The sequence below is a fragment of the Oryctolagus cuniculus genome, chromosome 2, assembly GCF_964237555.1.
Source record: "Oryctolagus cuniculus chromosome 2, mOryCun1.1, whole genome shotgun sequence".
Classification (NCBI taxonomy): Eukaryota; Metazoa; Chordata; class Mammalia; order Lagomorpha; family Leporidae; genus Oryctolagus; species Oryctolagus cuniculus.
Window position 1 is genome coordinate 169,551,175 of NC_091433.1, and position 19,993 is coordinate 169,571,167.

A 19,993-nucleotide genomic window follows, 5' to 3' on the forward strand; every position below is an offset into this window, starting at 1 on the left:
AAAGACTCTGGGGTAATGCCCTGCTGCAGTGGGCACCTGTCGTCCAGGGAGCATCAGCTGCTCTCGGACAGCTCCGGGGAGAACACTCACTGATTCATGGGATGGGTATTTGCTGACTTGGTCAAGTTAGTTACTGGACAGCTCCCTAGACACCGACCTGAAATCCCATCACCTCGCCCCAGTTCTGTTCTCAGTATGATACCACATCAGACTTCGTGCTCACTGTTTGGATGTGGATTGTCCTGGGAAAATGGTACAGCTGAGTAAAGAAAATAAAGTTATAGCCCATATTGCAAGTCTGTCTTTCCTTTCCCAGTAACTTTTCAGACAGGATGAGTTCTCAGCTGTTATTATATCCCATACACAGTGAGATTTACTAGAATCCTACTTTAATGCTTTTAAATTTGATATAAAATGTGCCCACTGCAAGAGCAGATTCTTTGAATGGGATAAGGTACACATTCATTGAACTGACTCCCATTTAACCAACTTGTTGGGTTCTCGTGCTCTCTGAAAAATATCCTGGCTGATGCCCGCAGCAGGGCGAAGGCTCCCAGCCAGCCAGCTATTCCTGGGTGGGTCCACACACTTCTGCTCCTGAAAGTTGAGCAGTATGCCAATCAAAACTCAGCAATGTTTATTCTCAAACATTCTGTGCGAGTGCATTTAATATTGTGCTTAGAGAACTTACTGAGACGTATATAAACTAATAAAAATGAATGTGAATACAAGAGTTGTCCATAGAGCAAGTTAAAACTTCAGAAAGACTAATGTTGATTTAGTAAAACGAATATGATCAAATTAAATGTGGGTGAGACAACTGTATGAAACTGGGAAAACTAAAGAGGGCTTTTGCTATCATGTGCTTTAGAAAGGCCTTCGCTTTCTTCCTCCCCTTAAAGTAGGCAGTATAGAAAACACAGCATAGACGGGCGTTATGTGTGGCAAGCCTCCCAGAATAGCCAGAGCGACCTGTACTCAAAGAAAGTCCTTGGCCCTTCTCAAAGGTTGGTGAATGCATGCACAAGTTTACGCTGTAGGTTTAACATGAAGTATTTGAAAGATGCACTATTGTTTCATGATTTCCAGTTTTATGTCACCTTCTTCAGGTGACTGATCACTCTCGGCTCTGATGGAGTCTGACAGGAGGTTCTTGCTGCAGTTTATAGCTAAACACCATCTCTCAGGATATTGCTAGAGAATTGCTTAAGATTCCCTAAGATCAGTCCACATTTGCCAACAGTTGTACAGACTGAGGTATGCAGAAGTCACAGGTGCCAATAACCAGACGAGTTAATGCACTCAGCTAGTTACTGGATGAGTCACATCATACTGATATGAACCAATAAAAAACTTGGGCAGGTTTAATATGAGAGTACTCAAAAAGTTCACGGGAAAACAGAATTCAAAGATGAGCTTCAGTGTAAAAATTCTGAACTCCATGAATATTTTTTTCTTAATATGTATTTTCCACAAACTTTCTGAAGTTCTTTCCCATTTGGCAGAAGCCAGAGAACTATGGATGGGAAAATATTCATAAATATTCATAATTTAAGGGTTAGGTATATTATTTTAAGATTTCTTTTTGTTTGAAGGCAGAGTTGCGGAGCGGGGGGTGGGGAAGACTGAGATCCATCGATCTTTCCTCTGCTGGTTCACCCCCAAAATGGCCACAACTGGCGCCCACATGGGATGCCGGTGTCACAGGCAGCAGCTTAAACGGCTGTGCCACAGTGGAGGCTCTGGATTAGGTACCTTAAGAGCAAGAAGCAGCTATGTATTCACTGGCAGAGAAGTGTTGTGAAGTGAGGGATGCAGAATGGTGTTTTTTTGTAAAACCAGAATTAGGGTATTTAGTAACCTGTGACTAGGAAAAACTGCTAGGAACATTCTAGCTGAAGAGAGAGGGGCTAAGACAACAAAAAGGCAAAACAGGTTATAGTAAAACCTGAAAAGCAGGAGATAAAGAGCAAGATTTACAAAGAGGCTCCATAAAGTTCTCCGAAGCAGTATTGTCAACTTCATACAATGAACTTAGTTATGTTCGGTAAAAATAGATCAAATTGGCTCATGGGTTTTTTTTTTTTTTAAGGTATTATTGATCTCTAAAAAAGGAATGAGCAAACTTCTAGATCCCAGGCATGTACCCTAACTGAACCTATGTGAACTATATAAACTTTTTTTTTTTAAAGACTGGACAGAGAGGGAGAGAGAGGGAAGGAGGGAGGGAGGGAGGGAGGGAAACAGACACTAATCTTCCATTTTGCTGGTTTACTCCCCAAATGCCTGCAACAGCCAGGGCTGGGCCAGGCTGAGCCCAGGAACCAGAAACTCCATCTGAGTCCCCTTCATGGGTGGGAGAGGCCCAGTTACATGGCTTGTCATCCACTGCCTCTTAAGTGCATTAGCAGGAAGCTGGGTGAAAATGTAGAGCAGCAGGGACTCAAACAGGGCATTCCAATCATCAAAGGATGAGAAATAAAGAGAAACTGCTTTTGTGTCTGAGATATAGCTTACTATTTCATGTCGTATTTTTCCATTAACAAGTTACTCTTACATATATGATTTCACTTAAAATTCATAAAACTCTGAGGTAAAGGTGAGAAACCAAAACACAGATACTGAGTTGCCCAAGCTTACATCAACAGAAAGTGGGTAAGTAGACCAGAGCACTGATCTTCCCAACTAAAATATTACAGAAAGTTTAGAAAACAAAGGGGAAAACTAAAATTTCCATGAAGTCCTATGATTATCTTTTTATATATTTTTATCCTTCCTGAGTGTGAAAACTGGAATATCTTGGGGTTTTTTTTCCACTTAACATTATATTTATTATATAATTATTTTTATCATGACTACTTAATCTTCATATAGACCATTCAATGACTGTATGACTTTATGATACATAAATTAATTCAAAATAACACTATGGGTGAGATGCTACTCTATGGAAACAAGGAAAGTAAAATTAAGATAGTGACTTAACCAATTCTGTTACCAACCAGGTTTGACTTTCTTGGGTTTTGGCACTGTAGGTACAATGAAGGTAGAAGTCTATTCTTCATGGCCAGCACCATTTCTCTTTCACAATGTGCTTGAATAACTGTTCATTTATTCCTGTACTCCTTGCCTTTCTCTATTTAATAATTGGAAAAAAAGGCCAAGGTATTTTTATATTTTATTCCCTATGACTTGCAAAGACAGTTATTTTACCAGATCAAATGTACCCTATATAGAAGAGTAATGCCAGCTATTAAAGAAGCATGGATAAAATTAACTGCACAAGAAAAAAAAAGCCTAGGTTTCATTTAAGTTGGCTGTCAAAGGACCATTTGGTCTTTTGCTTTCCTAAAATTACACCCAAGCTATAGCACCATGGCACAAACTAAAAAGAGTGATCTGGAAGTGGATTAGTTTATCTGGAAAACTGTCAGCTCTCCACTTCAGCTTGTGCAGTGACAACACAGCCTAAATCAAATGTTAAATAAATGCAAACACAGCCACTCTCTGGCCAAATTCCGGAAAAACATCTTAAGAATTCCAAGTGGAAGTCTTTGTAGATCCTGAGAGGCCTATATGTTGCTTTTAATTTAGAGAAGTGTCAAGATACATCTCTCCAAGGGCCAAGAAGGGAGGATTATGCAACTTAATGAGCTGATGCTGTATTAAACCCTGAGCTGATAGCCATCCGAGTTGCAACCAGTCCTCAACAAATGTTCTTATCCTTTTGGATCCTTCAACCTGTTCGTGGTGTCTCTGGCTTGGAAAACATGCTGGAAGTCACTTAGCCCACACAGTCATCACCTGCACCCAAAGGTCACGGATGAGGCGGCATCGTGGCAGGCCATTTGGCTGTTTCCTCTCTCATTCTCATAGTGTCCAGCCCACACCTGTGTAGGTACAGGCCCCGGGAGGAGCCCTCCACCCCCAGTACAGTGCCACTGGGACTGGGGACTGACTTACCTTCGGAGGCCCGTGTGCGGCACTGCCCGGTCATGGGGCTGTACTCCTGGTTTTCATCAGCGCACACACACAGGAAGGACCCTTCCACATTTTCACAGAAGGCTTCACCACACACGCCACTGAGCAGCTCACATTCGTTCACATCTGGAAAAGGCGCACAGAGCGAGTGAGATGTGTGCCTCATTCCCGGCAGCTCTGTTTTACCAGCCATGCCAAGGCTAGCAGCGCCTGCCGGCAACCAGGCGCTCCCCAGTGAGCACTCAAACCCCTTCTGCTAGCTCTGGGCAGGTGCTATGAAAGGACCAGGAAAACACAAGGCAAAGGATCTAATTCCCACTCCTAGTTTTAAGGAACATCCTGGAATTGGTTTGAAGGCATGGTATGTGCCCTTTGACCATCCTGACTTTTCAACATAACCAAGTCTTAAACAACCAATACTCTACCATCATTTCTTAATCCAAAGACAATTAGAAGCCACAGGATTCCATAAGCGCAGTCAACGAAATTTTAAAAACCTACTTGAATGTCTGAAAATAATTCTCTGGCAGCCCAAATGTACATAAAGTAACAACAGAATTCAGGTTGAATATATTTTTAAGAAATAAAGGAAAAGCATTGTAAAAACTATTCATCAGGTTACATTAATCATTCATGTGAACCAACTTGGTCCAATACCAAATCCCTAATTTCACTCTGCCTTTTCAGATTCTGTTGATGTTCCATAGCCTAATGCCTACCTTGCTAAATGTTTTTCCTCTGTACGTAAATATAATTTAAACAGTTAAGAAATGTCACTAATGAGTATGCTTTATTCACAGCCAATACACAGCCCTAAAGAAAGGCTAGTTTAATGTTTGTGTCTAATTTTAACCTTTTCTCTTCCTAAGAAATTTTACCAAGGAGCACATAGCTCAGCAAAGCACCTGAATTCATTTCTGAAGTGCTCATGGGTCTTGTGCATTAAACATGTGCAAACATCAGCTTTCACGAGCATGCTCTGAGATGATTTACACGGAGTTAAAAGTCTGAGTAATTATCCAAGCCTTGCAGGAAAAAGAATCCTATTTCCACTGCTATACCAAGTTAATTGGATAAAAAAGTGTATATATTTTGACTTAGTTGGATAATTACCAAGCTTTCTAGTGTACTTTTGTATATAAACCAAATGATCAGGGGTTCATTAATGAAGAGATACTGTAATATAAAATAAAGCAGAATTGGAATATTTAATCAACGCAGATGGTCACAATTCAGACCAGGAAAATTGACTTCAGAAATTTGCCAGTTCACCTTGATCAATTTCATGTAAATATCAAATGAAATTTTGTACTTTCTAACTTGCGTTATTTACAAGGCTACTGGGGTCTCTTCCACAGGACTGCTTTCATCCAATCAAGAAGCATTTTCTAGCTTGCTTGTATGGACCAGGTCCATATGGCCCCTATGTTTGAGAATAATGGTAAGTCCAGCCCAACTCCTGCCTTAGTGAAGCTGAAAGTCAAGCGAGGGAAAGTGATCAGATAATCTTACAGGCTTTGGGCAGTGTTAGGAATAAGCAGCACAGTACTTTTTCAAAGCATAGGTGTGAACCCCAAATTTATAGAGGGTGAGTTAGTGTAATGGTATCTGAGTGAAATCTAAAGGACAAGTAGGCGACAATTATGGGTATGGGCAGCCAGGGTCCAAGTGGAGGAAATACCAGTTCCATACAGCAGCCAGTGTGGTGAAATGCCTATAAAAGGTGCTCAGCTAATATTTTTCAAAGAATGACAAAAGATGAAATGATATCAATTCCTCCTTCTCTATGCTGACGTTTTGTGTGCCACGCTGAAATACCAGCAAGGGTTCTGCACACTCCTCTGGCTGGTTAGAAACTGAACACGGAGCTGCATGGAGTCAGTGGTTCAGTATCTGCTACTTCCACAGTCAGGGTTAAAATCTACTGAGACCCACAACCAGCCAAACACTGCGTTCACCCAAGAGCAAAGATGGAAAGTTCTTAACCACATGGAGGTCCTGACCTTGGGGGAGTGGGCTGCAGGTGGCATATGTGACTGGATCACTCTGGGAGAGGTGGTGAGTGGGGAGGGTGTTCTAGAAGCAGGAGGAGGAGTTGAGCTCAGCATGAGAGTGACACAAGCAGCACAGATGGCCCCGGAGGAGATGCCACCTAACTTCAGTCTTAAAGAGTCAGCGGGATGAATCCAGATTCAGGGGCGGGGAGGCTGGGAAGATATTTACAGAAGGAGCAAACGACAGCCAAATAACTACTTAGTGACTTGAGCAGCCACAAGCAGGTGGCTGTTAGATGCTAGAAAGTAAAAGGTGAGGAAGGAATCAGTGAAGCTAGGAAGTAAATAGGGGCCAAATCACATTACCTGTTCACTGAAAACATTAGGCCGATGTCAGGCAATTCTTATCATTCATATTTTAGTGGGAAGGAGACCAGCGCAGGAGCTGGTTTCTTTGCTGTATTAAATAACCATGCCTTCTTGTAAATAATTCTTGAACAACGGTATGTGTTTTTTGACTGATTCTTGCCACAAAACTACATTAGTGCTGGATGGATAGATTTTGTTTTCTTGGTTTAACATGGACAGTAAATGATGCTTTAATTGTACATTTTCAAATCAAAAACTTATTGAATCCTCCTCAAAGGCCATCTTCCATGTAGTAGAAGCTATTTTTATCTAATTAAGAAGAATGCAAAAGAGAGCTTCTCTGTGACACTTTGAATTTTCTAACCTTTCTTCTCTTTCCCATTTAATTCTCCAGTTGCAAATGTGTTTCATAATTAACCTGAGTTGAAACCACAACTGATGAAAAACTGAAATGCAAAATATCTTCTATAGATGCCCATGCTGGACTATATTCTGGAACATCTTTTGATATTCAAGACCCCATCCAGGCTGATGAGTCCCCGAACACAGCCTAAAGAAATAAAGCTGCACAATCCAAGGTGCCCTTCCTGGAAAGGAGGCTCTTGCCAAAACCCTTCCTTAAATACACCGCCTAAGAACATGCAATTGGAAGATGCTACACCGCACACCAGACTCTTTACCATGCAGGAGGGACTACAGAGTTCTGCATACTCAGCTGAGAGTTTAAACAGATGTCCTTTAAGAAATATATTTAAAGTCACACTTCTCTCTTTTCTTAGTGTCCCCCACCATTCCAGAAGCCATGGGATATTTTTGCACATCCTCAAATGATAGGGCAATATGAAATCATGATGAAATTCTGCCCAGATTTCCGACTTAACATCTATTGTCAGAGTAACTTTGATTTCTTTTCTGTAGGCACACGTGACACATGTTGGGGAAAGAAAATCTAAAAACTCACCCACACACCCTTGCCCATCCTGTGGGGCTTGAAAGCCCTGATAACAGAGGCAGCGGAAGGAGCCAGCTGTATTGTCACAGAACCCGTGACTGTCACAAATAGTGTTGTTAACACATTCATCAATATCTGTAAAAAAGACATTTTAACATCAGGTACAAAACAAACATGGGCTGACAAACACCAGTTATTAGTGATAAACAGAGGCACGCAATACATCCTGATTAGTAGTGGATGATCATGTTGACACAGAACTTTTAAAACATTTTACATAATAATAAAATGTTTTTGATGAAAATGGTTTCATAGGCACAACATTGGGTTCCATGAGAAAACACCGACTTGTCCTCAGGAAATGTTTTCATACTGAAATGTATTTCCTAAACGTTTCCAACTCTTTATTTGCAAGAAGAAATTATTCCTACAAGGGGAACACGGACAACACCGTCAGCTCTTTGAGTTGCAGCAAATGCTAAGGACAGTTTTATCGGCAGATCTGTAGGTGAGAAGAAGCAACAGTGTGCTCAGCCATGTTGATAACCTTGACCGAGTGTGCACAACACACCCATCGAGTCAGCAGGGTGGCCAGCCAAGTGTCAGTTATTCACAAGAGAAGATTCTGGGTCCCCAAATGACAACCACGCAAAGTCCTAAATGCCAATGCTGCTCCCACTGAGTAGCCAACTTGCAAACACATGCTATTCTCTATAAATAAACTGACACTGACCCTGTGCCTTCCCCCCATCAGTACAGGGGGGTGCTCATAAAAGTGATGTCTCCACTGTAAAGTTACAGTGGACTTTCAGATTGAGTTCTTCATGCTTCCAAGTGCTCATTTTCTTCACTTTTCTTTCCTAAACATTCTCATTGTGAATTGCCACAGTATATACTTTCACATTCAAGGTTCTCTGATCTTTCTGCCCCTGGACTTAAATCAGTACAGACTTTCAGAGAAACAATTGAGAGAATGTAATGATAACATCCAAAGACACACCAAGAAGACTTTTACTTTGATGTCCAAATAATGATATCAGATAATGAATGATAAATAAAATGACAAGTTAAACTTTGCTTGCCAGAATTTAGTTGAAGGGTAGATAATAATAACAAAATTAAACTTTTCACTTTTAAGTTCTTAAAGCTGAATTAAATTTTCTAGAAGAAAATGGAAATATATCCAGGGATTTTTGCTACTAAGTGCAAGTTTCACTTTTGATCACAAAACATGTTACTACATCAGTTTCTTATTTTTCTGAATTCTCTGATTAGAAAGATATTGTCTTACATGAAAAAATATGCTCAGGATCGCTAGTAATCAGAGAAATGCAAATAAAAACCACAATGAGGCTTCACCTCACCCCAGTTAGCATGGCTCTCATACAGAAATCAACAAACAACAAATGCCAGCAAGGATGTATGGGAAAAGGTACCCTAATCCATTGCTGGTGGGAATGTAAACTGGTGTAGCCACTGTGGAAGACAGTATGGAGATACCTCAGAAATCTGAATATAGACCTACCATATGACCCAGCCATCCCAGTCCTGGGAATTTACCCAAATGAACAACAACAACAAAAAAAGCATATGAACAAGTTATCTGTATACTATATTTATTGCAGCTCAGTTCACAATAGCTAAGATATGGAATCAACCCAGATATCCATCAACTGAAGACTGGATAAAGAAATTGCAGTATATGTTCACAATGGAATACTACACAGTGGTAAAAAATGGAATCTTGTCTTTTGCAACAAAATAGATGCAAATGGAAACCATTATACTTAGTGAAATAAGCCAGTCACAAAAAGACCTAGACCATATGTTCTCTCTGATCTGTGACAACTAATAGAGTACCTAAAAGGTAATCTATAGGCATGGTATTGACACTTTGAGATGCAACGATTTTGAACAGCCCTTGTCTCAGCTGTTCAGAAAAATTTTTTTCTCTTTATACTATTTGTTGAACTCTTTTACCTAGTGTAGGGTTAATCTTATGAGTATGAAGGTGACTGAAAATACATCTTTGTAAAAAATAAGAATGGGAATAGGAGAGGGAGGAGGAAGAAGGGTGGGAGTGAGGGCAAGAGGGAAGGTAGGGTAGAAAGAATCACTATGTTCCTAAATTTGTATGTATGAAATGCATGAAGTTTGTATACCTTAAATAATTTTTTTAAAAAGAAATTTTCCTATCTCCTTTCAAGTCAGGATTCCTTCTCCTACCCAAATAGCCTCTGCAGCCCATAGTGCCCCAAGAATCCTCCAGCATCTTCAGTTATTCCTCCCTGCCTCTTCCCCTCACCACCTTGCACAATGTTAATATTGCTTGAAAAAGCTTTACACGAGATTATTCTGTTACATGCTGTGCTTTCCCATTCATTCACAGCACTGGAAAATCTCAACACAATCGTCTAAATGCACTGCCTTTATTTTTTTAAAACAGTCACCCTTCAGTATCCCTGGGGGGTTGGTTACAGGATCTCTATTGGATATCAAAGTCTAAGATGGCACAGTATTTGCCTATGACCTATATGTATCATTCCATGTACTTTAAATCATCTCTAGATTCCATATGATTCTTAACACAATGTAAATGCTATAGGAATAGCTGTTACACTGTATTGTTGAGGGAGCAATGACAAGAAAACAAGTCTAGACATGTTCAGGCCAGATGCATTTTTTTTCCTGAATGTTCTCTATCCATGGTTGCTGACTTTATGAATGATGACTGTGCAGCTTATCTGTAAGAAATTAATAGTAGCACTATGAGCAATAATATTGACAACATTAGTATTTTCCTGTAACTACTCCAAAGATTATGTGAGTTGACTTTTAAGGGGATTTTTGGTGGGATAGTTAAGCCCATGTAATTATAGTTGGTATCTCAAGTTTTCTATATAAATGCTTAAGGAATGTTGTTTTTTAAAAAAATCTACATTAAGCTGGTAGACCAAATATAAGCTAAAATAAACTGGAAAAAAAAAGATTAAACAACACAAGTTTAGAATAATTCCTGACAGCTAATGTAGGAAGCATCCAAGATACGTCAGTTACTGCTACTGCTGCTTCTGCTGTTACAGTCCTTCTTCCTTCTTTTTAAAAAGGTCCTTTTTATTTTACATTATTTATTTATTTACTTACTTGAGAGGTAGACACAGAGAGAGAGGGAACAAGTCTGAACACAGCCCTATCATCTGATGGTTCACTCCCCAAATGCCCACAATTGCCAAGGCTGGGCCAAAGTCAGGAGCCAGGAATTCCATCTGGGTCTCCCACACGGGAAGCAGGGGCACAAATACTTCAGCCATCACTGCTGCTTTTCAGGGTTCTGCATTTGCAGAAAGATGCAAGCAGGAGTGGAGCTGGGACTCAAACCCAGGCATCTGAAACGGCTTGCAGGTGTCTTAACTCTTAGGCCAAATGCCTACCTACTTTGTCCTCCATGACCTAGAATCTCACTTCCTAACTATAACCCACCAAAGCTCCTCTGAGAAAAGAAACCAGTGGCTGACTCCTCATTACATCTGATGATCATTTTCCAGTTAGTCACCCTTGACCTCCCAGTCTGGAGAACACCCATCCTGTGAATTCTCTCTTCCCATGCTCAGGGATAGAATGTTGTTTTTGTTCCACCTTTAACCACTGTGGCTTGCCTGCACCCTTGCACAGCTGGTGAGTGGGTGTCTGCTGAGGCTTAGCCCCCCCACCTCAGGAGGGCTGCTGCAGGCTTAATGCACCCTCTCCACCCTTCCTAGACTCCCCCAAATTCCATAATCCTTGGGATGAATCCCAGAGCTTTCTCACAAGTACATTTCTTATTTTTAATCATTCCTATTTGATTGGCCACAGGCTCAACCCTTTGAAGACTACAGCTGAATTCACCATCTTCCTGCCCTCATCAAGAACTTTCCCATCCTTCCTTTTGTTTTCTCTTTCTATTTTACTCTCCCAGCTTGAATTGAAAAATTAATATAATTATTTCACATCTAAAAATATGCATCTCCTTTGCAACATATAAAACAAAGAGGACACTCAGTAAGTCTGTTCTGGGTGATTTCCAATGTGAGAATAGGGCAAGGATTATAACTCCTTTTCTGATGGCAATGGGGGATGAGGGGCAAGAACTGTATGGTGTCACCAAGTCACTTCATGGAGGCCACTGCTCACTGTGCACTTCTGGAAGTGGGCATCCAAGAGATGTCATTCCCACAGGATTTAGGGGCCAGACAGAAACTCAGAAACACTTCAAGTACCATTTACATACTGCTGATTCCCTAGTCTCTCTTGAACTCTGCCCTACACAACCATTCATGCGAGATCTATTGGACATGTTAACAAATATACTAATTGTCACTCCTCTCTTCACCTCACCTCCATTTCTCCCATAACCCCTTCAACAGCAAATCCACCTAAGCCAAACATCTTAACATCATCCTTCCCTTTCTCCTACTCCCTGTCCCTTCATATCATGGCATCTCACCTATTCCTAACATTCCTGAGCCTTGATTACCTTCCCTATGTTCTCTTGCTTCCCTCCCCTGCTCCCATCTATCCTCCCCCTAGCTTCTGCCTATATGCGCTTTCCAAAATGCAAAACATACCAGCACCATTCCCCTGCCCAGACTCTCTTTCTTGGCCAGAAAGTAACCTACTTGGTAGAACACAAGGTACCATTCATCATCCGGCTGCTGATTATATGTCTGGATGCAGTTTTCAACCAACCTCCCTCCCAGTGTGCATTCCAGTCCTATCAAGCATCCTAGAGTTCTTCGAAAAGCCATGGCCTCTGATTTCTCACCAGTGTGATGCACATTCCTTCCTCTGCTGGACTCCCTACATTGCCCCTCTGCCTCTCATGGCTGGCTTAGAATCTCCTCCTGGCCTTTAAGAATCAGCCCAAGGGCTGCCTCCTTGCTGGTACCTTCCTTGGCTACTCCAAAAGCAGATGCCAGGGCAGGGCCACTCCTCTCTAATCCCAGGGCATTCTGTGCCATTGCTGCATTCATCAGGACTTCTTTTCAAGGTGGGGAACCTTCAACTAAGCCTCGCCAGCTACTTACTTCTCTACTAAAATAAGCGGAGGCATCGCCAAAGAGGAAGGGGATGTAGTCACTAGAAATCTGGTGGCTTGCCAGTCCAGATTTTTAAAGGAAACTCTAGTTTTCTTTCAGATTAATTCCATGCAATAATAGCAGCTGATGATCTCTCATTACTGTTCACCAGCATGGGAGCTGAGTAACTGTGCTGAATGTGAACAAGCCCCAAGATGATTAGGAATTCCTGGGTGTCCTGCAGACTCAGACTGATGGCAACAGTGATTAACCGAGAAAATTTAGATGAGCAATATTTTGGATTTGAATGAATAGGAAGAAATAAAGTAGAATGCCTGTTGGAGACTAACAACAGGCATTCTACTAACATTTTATAAAATAAGATTTTATAAACTTTTACAAGCTAATGTTTTATAAAAGTGATATAACAAAACTCTCAATAAAAACATGAAAGTTTTCATTTTCAACAATGAGGTGAGGTAATACCTTGACAAAGGGACAATATTTGTTTTACTTCTCTAATGACCTATATAAAAATTATTTTGTTAGAACTTTTGTTGATGATCTGAGATCTCTGAGTACTTTTCCACTGTTCATCTGGAGAAGTGAAAGGCATCCTGTTTTTGCTAAAGTTGAACTTTGTATATGAAATTAATTTTTTGAATTATCCAAATATCTGTTTTCTCTTTGGCCGAACAAAGGGCAGTTCTGTCAGTTTCGCTCAGGGAACTGTATGAGCCATGCAGGATATTATCACCCACGATGCCACCCCACAGATGAGTGATTGCAGGAGTGACTGTCCAGCAATCTCTCAACTGCCAATCCAGATAGTAACTGCTGACTTGTCTTACAAGTGTTTTCTATTTATGTTGCACAAAACATGGGATAAAAATTGATGTTTCAGTGGAACTGATGTCAAGAATTACTCAAATGACTAATAGTGGACCAATGATGAATTCTCCCATAACAAGTTACCTAAATGTCAGAAAAAAAAAAAAATAGAACCTCGTTCCTCATGATTGAAACAGCTACTGGCTCACTTTAAAAGTAGCAACGTTGTCAGTGAACAACAGGCCCATACTTTTCAGGGTCTTAACTACTGAGCTATTTGGTAGCCCAATTTTCTAATCCTTATGCTTTTTATCGAGTGTGTTTTCTCAAAGGGTCAAAGTTTTTCAAAACCCACTGATCATTATCAGGAATCTACATAAGAGCAGAACTACAACAATGCATATCCAATTTTCAAATAAAGGTACAAGGCCAGAGACTTGGTGCCATCCTCCTTTGTTTTTTTCTGTTTGTTTGTTTTTATTTATTTCCTTTGTCCTTATTCTTAGAAGGCATGTCTACTTATTAGGCAAAGACTTCCTTGTGCTGCCAGAAAACTAAACAGTTAGATGGTGGGAATGGGAGTGTCATTTCTAGTAATGGATCATTCACAAGAAAATCTTCACATTTACTGCAGAATTGGGAAGAAATAGCCTTTTGGCTATCAGAACGTTTTTAGATGAATCCTGTGATTCCTTTAGCCTTGAAGGGAACTCAATTATTATCCAGAAAACTAAAGTTTAGAGCAGAAAGTGACTTCCCTCAAGGTTACATGATCAGTCACTGGTAGAGAAGGCAAAGCAATGGAGCAAAGTCAAGGAATGATCTTCTGAATCCAACTGTTGGGCTCTATCCTATATATCCTGTTGCCTCCCACCACAACAATGGTTATGAAAAGTCAGTTCTGGAAGGTGAATAAAACTAACTGAATTGAGAGCCCCATAAGCATACTGGAGTATATGCATAAAGATGGAAAACCAACCCTTCTCAGCTACAACTCCTTGACCCATCACTCACTGGCCTGCAGTTTAATCAAGTACTCTTGTCGTTGAACAACACCTTGACATCTCTGTTGTTAAAACCAGAAGTATCAGCATCATCAGCTTGAAATCTAATGAAGTTTAACACCTTAAATAAAAGGTTTCTGGGTTAAAAAAAGAAAGAAAGAAAGAAATCTAAGTAGAGAGGTACTTTCGGCACTAAAGAAGATTCTATAAGACACTTGGAAGCAAGCACATAGGCACCGATGGTGTGCCAACTTCAGGAGGCCCCAGGCCCATGACCAGCATCAAGGCTGTTGGATCTTATCCTAAAGAGGAAATGACCCACTCTTTCCACCCAGGTCTTCTTGACCAACTGCAATTGGTTAAAACTTGGCACCAGAATATTAAGAAAAGAGATCCAAAGAAAAGGGCTTACACTGGAAGAGATGTAGGGTTCCTGCTCAAGGGAAATGCAGCCCGCCCACTCCTTACCAAAAGAAATGGAAGCCAACTAGGACACAGTAAATCCCAGCCCCAAAGTGGGATTGAAAGATGTGAAACCATCTGAATAGCTGCCCAAAGGAATTTTAAATGGCATGGCTGCTGGCCCAAAAGAGATTAAGGTCTCTCTCACAGTATAGGAGGGAAGCCAGCATTACACAGAAGATGAACACAAGGCCTAAAACATAAAATTTAGCCAATAGGAAATTAAAAACTGGATTTGGAGATGGCCCAGGCAATACAATAGGATATTGTGGCAGCTTTTAAAAAAGATCCACTGAGGTTTGGCAACATCTACAAGGCTGGAGAATGTGGGTCTTGTATGTTATGGAAAATAATTTCGTTCTGAAAAATGGGGATGAGCCAGAACACAGCAAAAGCCATGGTCCTCGTGTAGAGTCTGAATGCCCTGCTGTGGCCTGATAAGGGAGGGCAGGGGAAACCTGGGGACCCTGATGGTCCGAGTCTATGTTGAAAGCTATTTCACATATAAGTTTCTAGCACATAAATTTGAAAAAATGTGGCTGGCCAATGACAGATAATTTTCCCCCTGCCTTGAAATGTATTACTTTGAAAGAGTTTTACTTATTCTTTAAAAATTTCCCAGATGAGCCTCCCACTTGATATCTGCAAGAAGCTGTAAGTTTCAGAGAAACTAAACCAAAACTTTACTCTGTTCTTATCAACTCTTTTAAGATTTGAAAGGCAGAGTTACAGAGAAAGCATGATCTTCCATCCACTGGTTCACTCTACAAAAGGCCACAAAGGCCAAGGCTGGGCTGCACTGATGCCAGGAGCCAGGAGCTTCTTCTGGGTCTCCCACACAGATGCAGAGGCCCAAGGACTCGGACCATCCCCTGCTGCTTTCCCAAGTGCATTAGCAGGGAGCTAGATGGGAAGTGGTACTGCCAGGACTTGAACCAGCATCCACACAGGATGCCGGCATTGCAGGCGGAGGTTTTATTAGCTATTCCACATTGCCAGCCTCTAGGTGTTTCAAAATGTTCATGGCAAACGGAATTAAAAGTTTATTCAGTGCAAAATTTTTTTGAGGGGCTGGTGCAGTGGTGTAGTAGGTTAAGCCTCCGCCTGCAGCACTAGCATCCCATATGGGCACTGGTTCGAATACTGGCCACTCTGCTTCCAATCTGGCTCCCTTCTAATGGCCTGGAAAAGCAGTGGAAGATGGTCCAGGTGTTTGGGCCCCTGCATCCACATCGGGAAGACCCAGAATTAGCTCCTGGCTCCTGTCTTTGGCCTGGCCATTGCAGCCATTTGGGAAGATAACCAACAGATGGAAGACTTCCCTCTCTCTTTCCCTCTGTCTGTAACTCTGCCTCTCAAATGAATAAATAAATCTTTAAAAAATTTTTTGAACTCCACACATTCAAGGTATCTTTAAAACTTTCATGAAAAATATTATGAATAAACTGCATGTATTTCAATTTTTTTGCACCCAAAAGATCTTTTCCTTCAGTTTAATATTCTGTGAACTTTTTGAAGTACCCTTGTACATTTCCCATTCATAAAGAAATCCTTTTGAAAACCAACTTAAAAATAAATCATATCATCCTAATTATTTCATCCAAAAACACGGGAGTCATCCTTGATTACCTCCCTACATTCTACCATCACACCCATCTAAATTCAGTCCTTGGTTATATCTCCAATCTCTCCCTCCTTTCCAACCTGATTCAGGGCCTCACTAACGCTCACCCAGCTTCCTTCAGTGGCCTACCCGGTGTGCTTTCTGCCTCTCACCATGACAACTCATCTCTCCTAATGACCGAACGATGTATCTACTGAAATAACCCAATCGAGTAACCATCTGCTTAACCTCTTCAGTTTCTCTCCACAGATAACTGTATGGAGGCTCTGCCACAAGCCCTCTGACTCTGTTCCCACTTTCCCCAGTGGTCCCATTGCCCCAACATCTTCTACTTTCCCTGTCTGGTGAATGATTCCAGCAGGATCAAAATCCCCTAGCATTTCCCATAAAAACAAAACAAAACAAAACACAAAGCCTCCTTTCCACCAGAATATTTCTTATTCCCTTTTATCAGGCAAAGCTCTTAACTTTTGTTCACTCCATCGTTTGTCATTCTTGTGTGAATCCTGGGCAGAAGAATCCACTGAAATGGGGCCCACCACTTTGTAAAACCCTCTTAGCTGTTTTCTTGCCAAAACTCTCAGGAGCACTCAATGCAGCTGAATACCTTCTTGTTGTACAACTGCAAACAAACATCTTCCCATTTTGTGACTCTACATGCTCTTGGGTTCCCTCTCACCCCACGACCACTCGTACAGTCTTCCCTTTACTGATGCCTAGATGTTGAAGTTCCTCACAGACTAGTCCTAGGTCCTGTTTTCTTCTCTTTCTATGATCTTACTTGGAAGCTTTATTCCTGCCAACGGTTCCAAATACCATCTATATCTGGTAATTCCTGCTCTATATCTCCAGTCGAGACTTTTCTGAACACTAGACCTCTGTTGATTCAATTGTCTGCCTGACACTTTCACATGGATATTTCATAGGCTACTCTAATTTAATATACTCAAACTACACTCTTGATATTTAAAAATAACTGCTTCATTTTTCACCACATTAGCAAATAGTGTACCCAGTTCTCAACTTGCTAAAGCCACAATATATAATCCCTTAATACTCCTTCCAATTCATGCTCCATATCTAATCCAATACTATATTCTAATCCAATACCAGTTCTCTCTCCAAAACATATGAGTCACCCCTTTCACTCCATCACACTGCCAACACCCTAGCCTGAGTGACCGAAATGTCTGACCTGAACTACTGCGATATTTTCCTAGGAGACACTCTGACTTTTCCTTGTCCCTTTAAACCCACCTTCAAACAGCATCCTGGATGGTATATACGTTAATAATATAAGTTACAGGGATGAACCTACAGAACATTATGGTACATGAAATAAGTTAGGCACAGAAAGACAAATACCACGTGATCTCACTCTTGGGTGGAATCTAGAAAAACTGATCTCCTAGAAGTAGAGAGTACAACGGTGAACATCGGAGGCTTAGCTGGCTGGGGACGGGGAGGGGACAAGAAATGGGAAGATGTTGGTCAAAGGATATAGAACTACCAATAGAAAGCACAACTTGAAATTCTGGAGTCTGCAATGTATAGAGACAGAAAGAAGAATAGTGATTGTCTGGAGCTTGAGGGTGGCGGGGAGGGAAAAGGGAATGACTACGAATGGTTACCGAGTTTCTTTCTTGAGTGATGAAAATGTTCTGAAATTGTACAACTGCAAACAAACTAAAAACTACTCATTTTTTAAAATTTTAGATGGTTAAATTATATGCTATGTTAGTTATATCTCAATTAAGTTATCTTTGAATATCTGTAAATTATTGAAGTAAATCCAATCCAAGACTTCCCTACCCCATTTAAAGGAACATAATTATTTTATATATCACTAAGAAAGAAAAACATACTCTGCAAATTAAATAATTTCACACTGTTGTTTGTTAACTGCCTTAACTATAAGAAGCATCCCAATGTTAAAATATGGAAGCAAAATATGCCTTAGAAATTGTGTAGATTGGCTGGCGCCATGGCTCAATAGGCTAATCCTCCGCCTTGCGGCGCCAGCACACCAGATTCTAGTCCCAGTCGGGGCGCCGGGTTCTGTCCCGGTTGCCCCTCTTCCAGGCCAGCTCTCTGCTGTGGCCCAGGAGTGCAGTGGAGGATGGCCCAAGTGCTTGGGCCCTGCACCCGCATGGGAGACCAGGAGAAGCACCTGGCTCTTGGCTTAGGATCAGTGCGGTGCGCCGGCCGCAGCGCACCGGCTGCAGCGCACCGGCCGCGGCGGCCATTGGAGGGTGAACCAACGGCAAAGGAAGACCTTTCTTTCTGTCTCTCTCTCACTGTCCACTCTGCCTGTCAAAAAATAAAAATAAATAAAGAAATAAATAAAATAAAATAAAGAAATTGTGTAGACTATATACCATTCTGATTCTACTTTATCAGTCTGCTTTAATTACACTTGGAATAAACCCACACTCCTTACTGTAATATGTACCCTGTAAGGAGTACATATTCTAATCTGGCCTTCCTGCTCCATTCTTATTGTGCCAGTTCCTCTCTAGGCACCAGGTCTTTTGCCTTTCTCTCAATGTACCAAGGACTTGTCTGTCTCAGAGCCTTTGCACTTACTGCAACTCTACCTGGGGATGCCCCGCTCCACCTGTCATCTCCCACTCTCCCAGCATAAGCTCATTCTTCACAGCCCAGCTCTAATGCTATTCTGCAGAGAGATCCTCCAGCTGACACAAAGCCTTCCCCTTCCTTCCTCCCAGGGGCCCCATTTTTCCCTTCACAGCAGTGTGATGGTTTGTGGCTGTAAGCTTTGTGGAAAGATCATTTATTTACATTTGTCTCCTGCCTAAGCAGCTCCTAGATGGTAGAAAGCATGTCTGTTTCACTATCACTGTGGTGCATAGTCCACAACAGAGCATGGCACAGAAGTGTGCAGGGACTACTTGTTCAGTGCAAGCAAGCCCATCAGAATGTAGCCTTTGCCTCCCTCTTCAGCTATGCTTCACGTATCACTATGCCCTTTTTCACATATTCAACCCAAACTAATTGACTTACAGGGTACCTAATTCTGTGCAACATTTATGTTTCCAAATCTTTGCCTATGGCATTTTTTTTTCTACTGGGAACACTGCCTCCTACAGTTTTCACATCACATTCTCAATCCGTTTAACTTTCTTCTGCCTTCCAAGCTCTTGAAGGCTCACCTGGGGCCTCCTGGAGTCATTTTGGACTCTTGAAAAACATGTTTATTCATACAGTGTCTTCCTGTCTTCACTGAACTTTTACGAAGACCCTAAAATGCTGGAACATCACATTATCACCAAAACCCATGGCTGGGCACTAACAGACACTGTACTGGGGAAAGCCATGGGGCTGGGTTAGAGAAGCAACTGGTGGTCATGGCATCTCCGATCTCACCCAAAATCTACCACATTGGAGATTTAGAAAGCAGGATTCCCAGTGTAGGAATCTGTATTAGATATGATCAGAGGCCGACTTGGAAAGCTCTTCTAGAATGACAAGAGCAAAATGATGGGCAGGGATATGCTTCGTTTTGTATCTCAGATGTATGAAAAAGTTAAATATAAAAATAGCATCATAAATACAGAAGAATATACAATTGGTCACAAAATATGGAAAACTTCTAAAAGTGAAAGAAAAGCATTATCAAATGAAAAGATATATTAAAGAATGGGAAAATATAGGTCAATCACCTATAATATGAAAATCTGAAATTCAAAGTGCTCCAAAAT

At 41.2% G+C, this 19,993-nt stretch overlaps 1 protein-coding gene across 15 annotated transcripts in view; it reads right to left on the reverse strand.

Annotated features, from left to right (window-relative positions):
• The window catches only part of LTBP1 (latent transforming growth factor beta binding protein 1), a 445,461-nt gene that overhangs the window by 41,553 nt on the left and 383,915 nt on the right, over nucleotides 1–19,993 (reverse strand). For 8 of the 15 annotated variants that reach the window (XM_008254559.4, XM_051843011.2, XM_051843014.2 and 5 more), the window contains 2 exons: nucleotides 7,306–7,431; nucleotides 3,964–4,107 (listed from right to left, as the gene is read on the reverse strand). In XM_008254559.4, the coding sequence (XP_008252781.3) occupies nucleotides 3,964–4,107; nucleotides 7,306–7,431 (270 nt within the window). The remainder of the gene's footprint in view (nucleotides 1–3,963; nucleotides 4,108–7,305; nucleotides 7,432–19,993) is intronic. The other 7 variants (XM_070069261.1, XM_070069260.1, XM_051843012.2 and 4 more) reach the window with 1 other exon arrangement.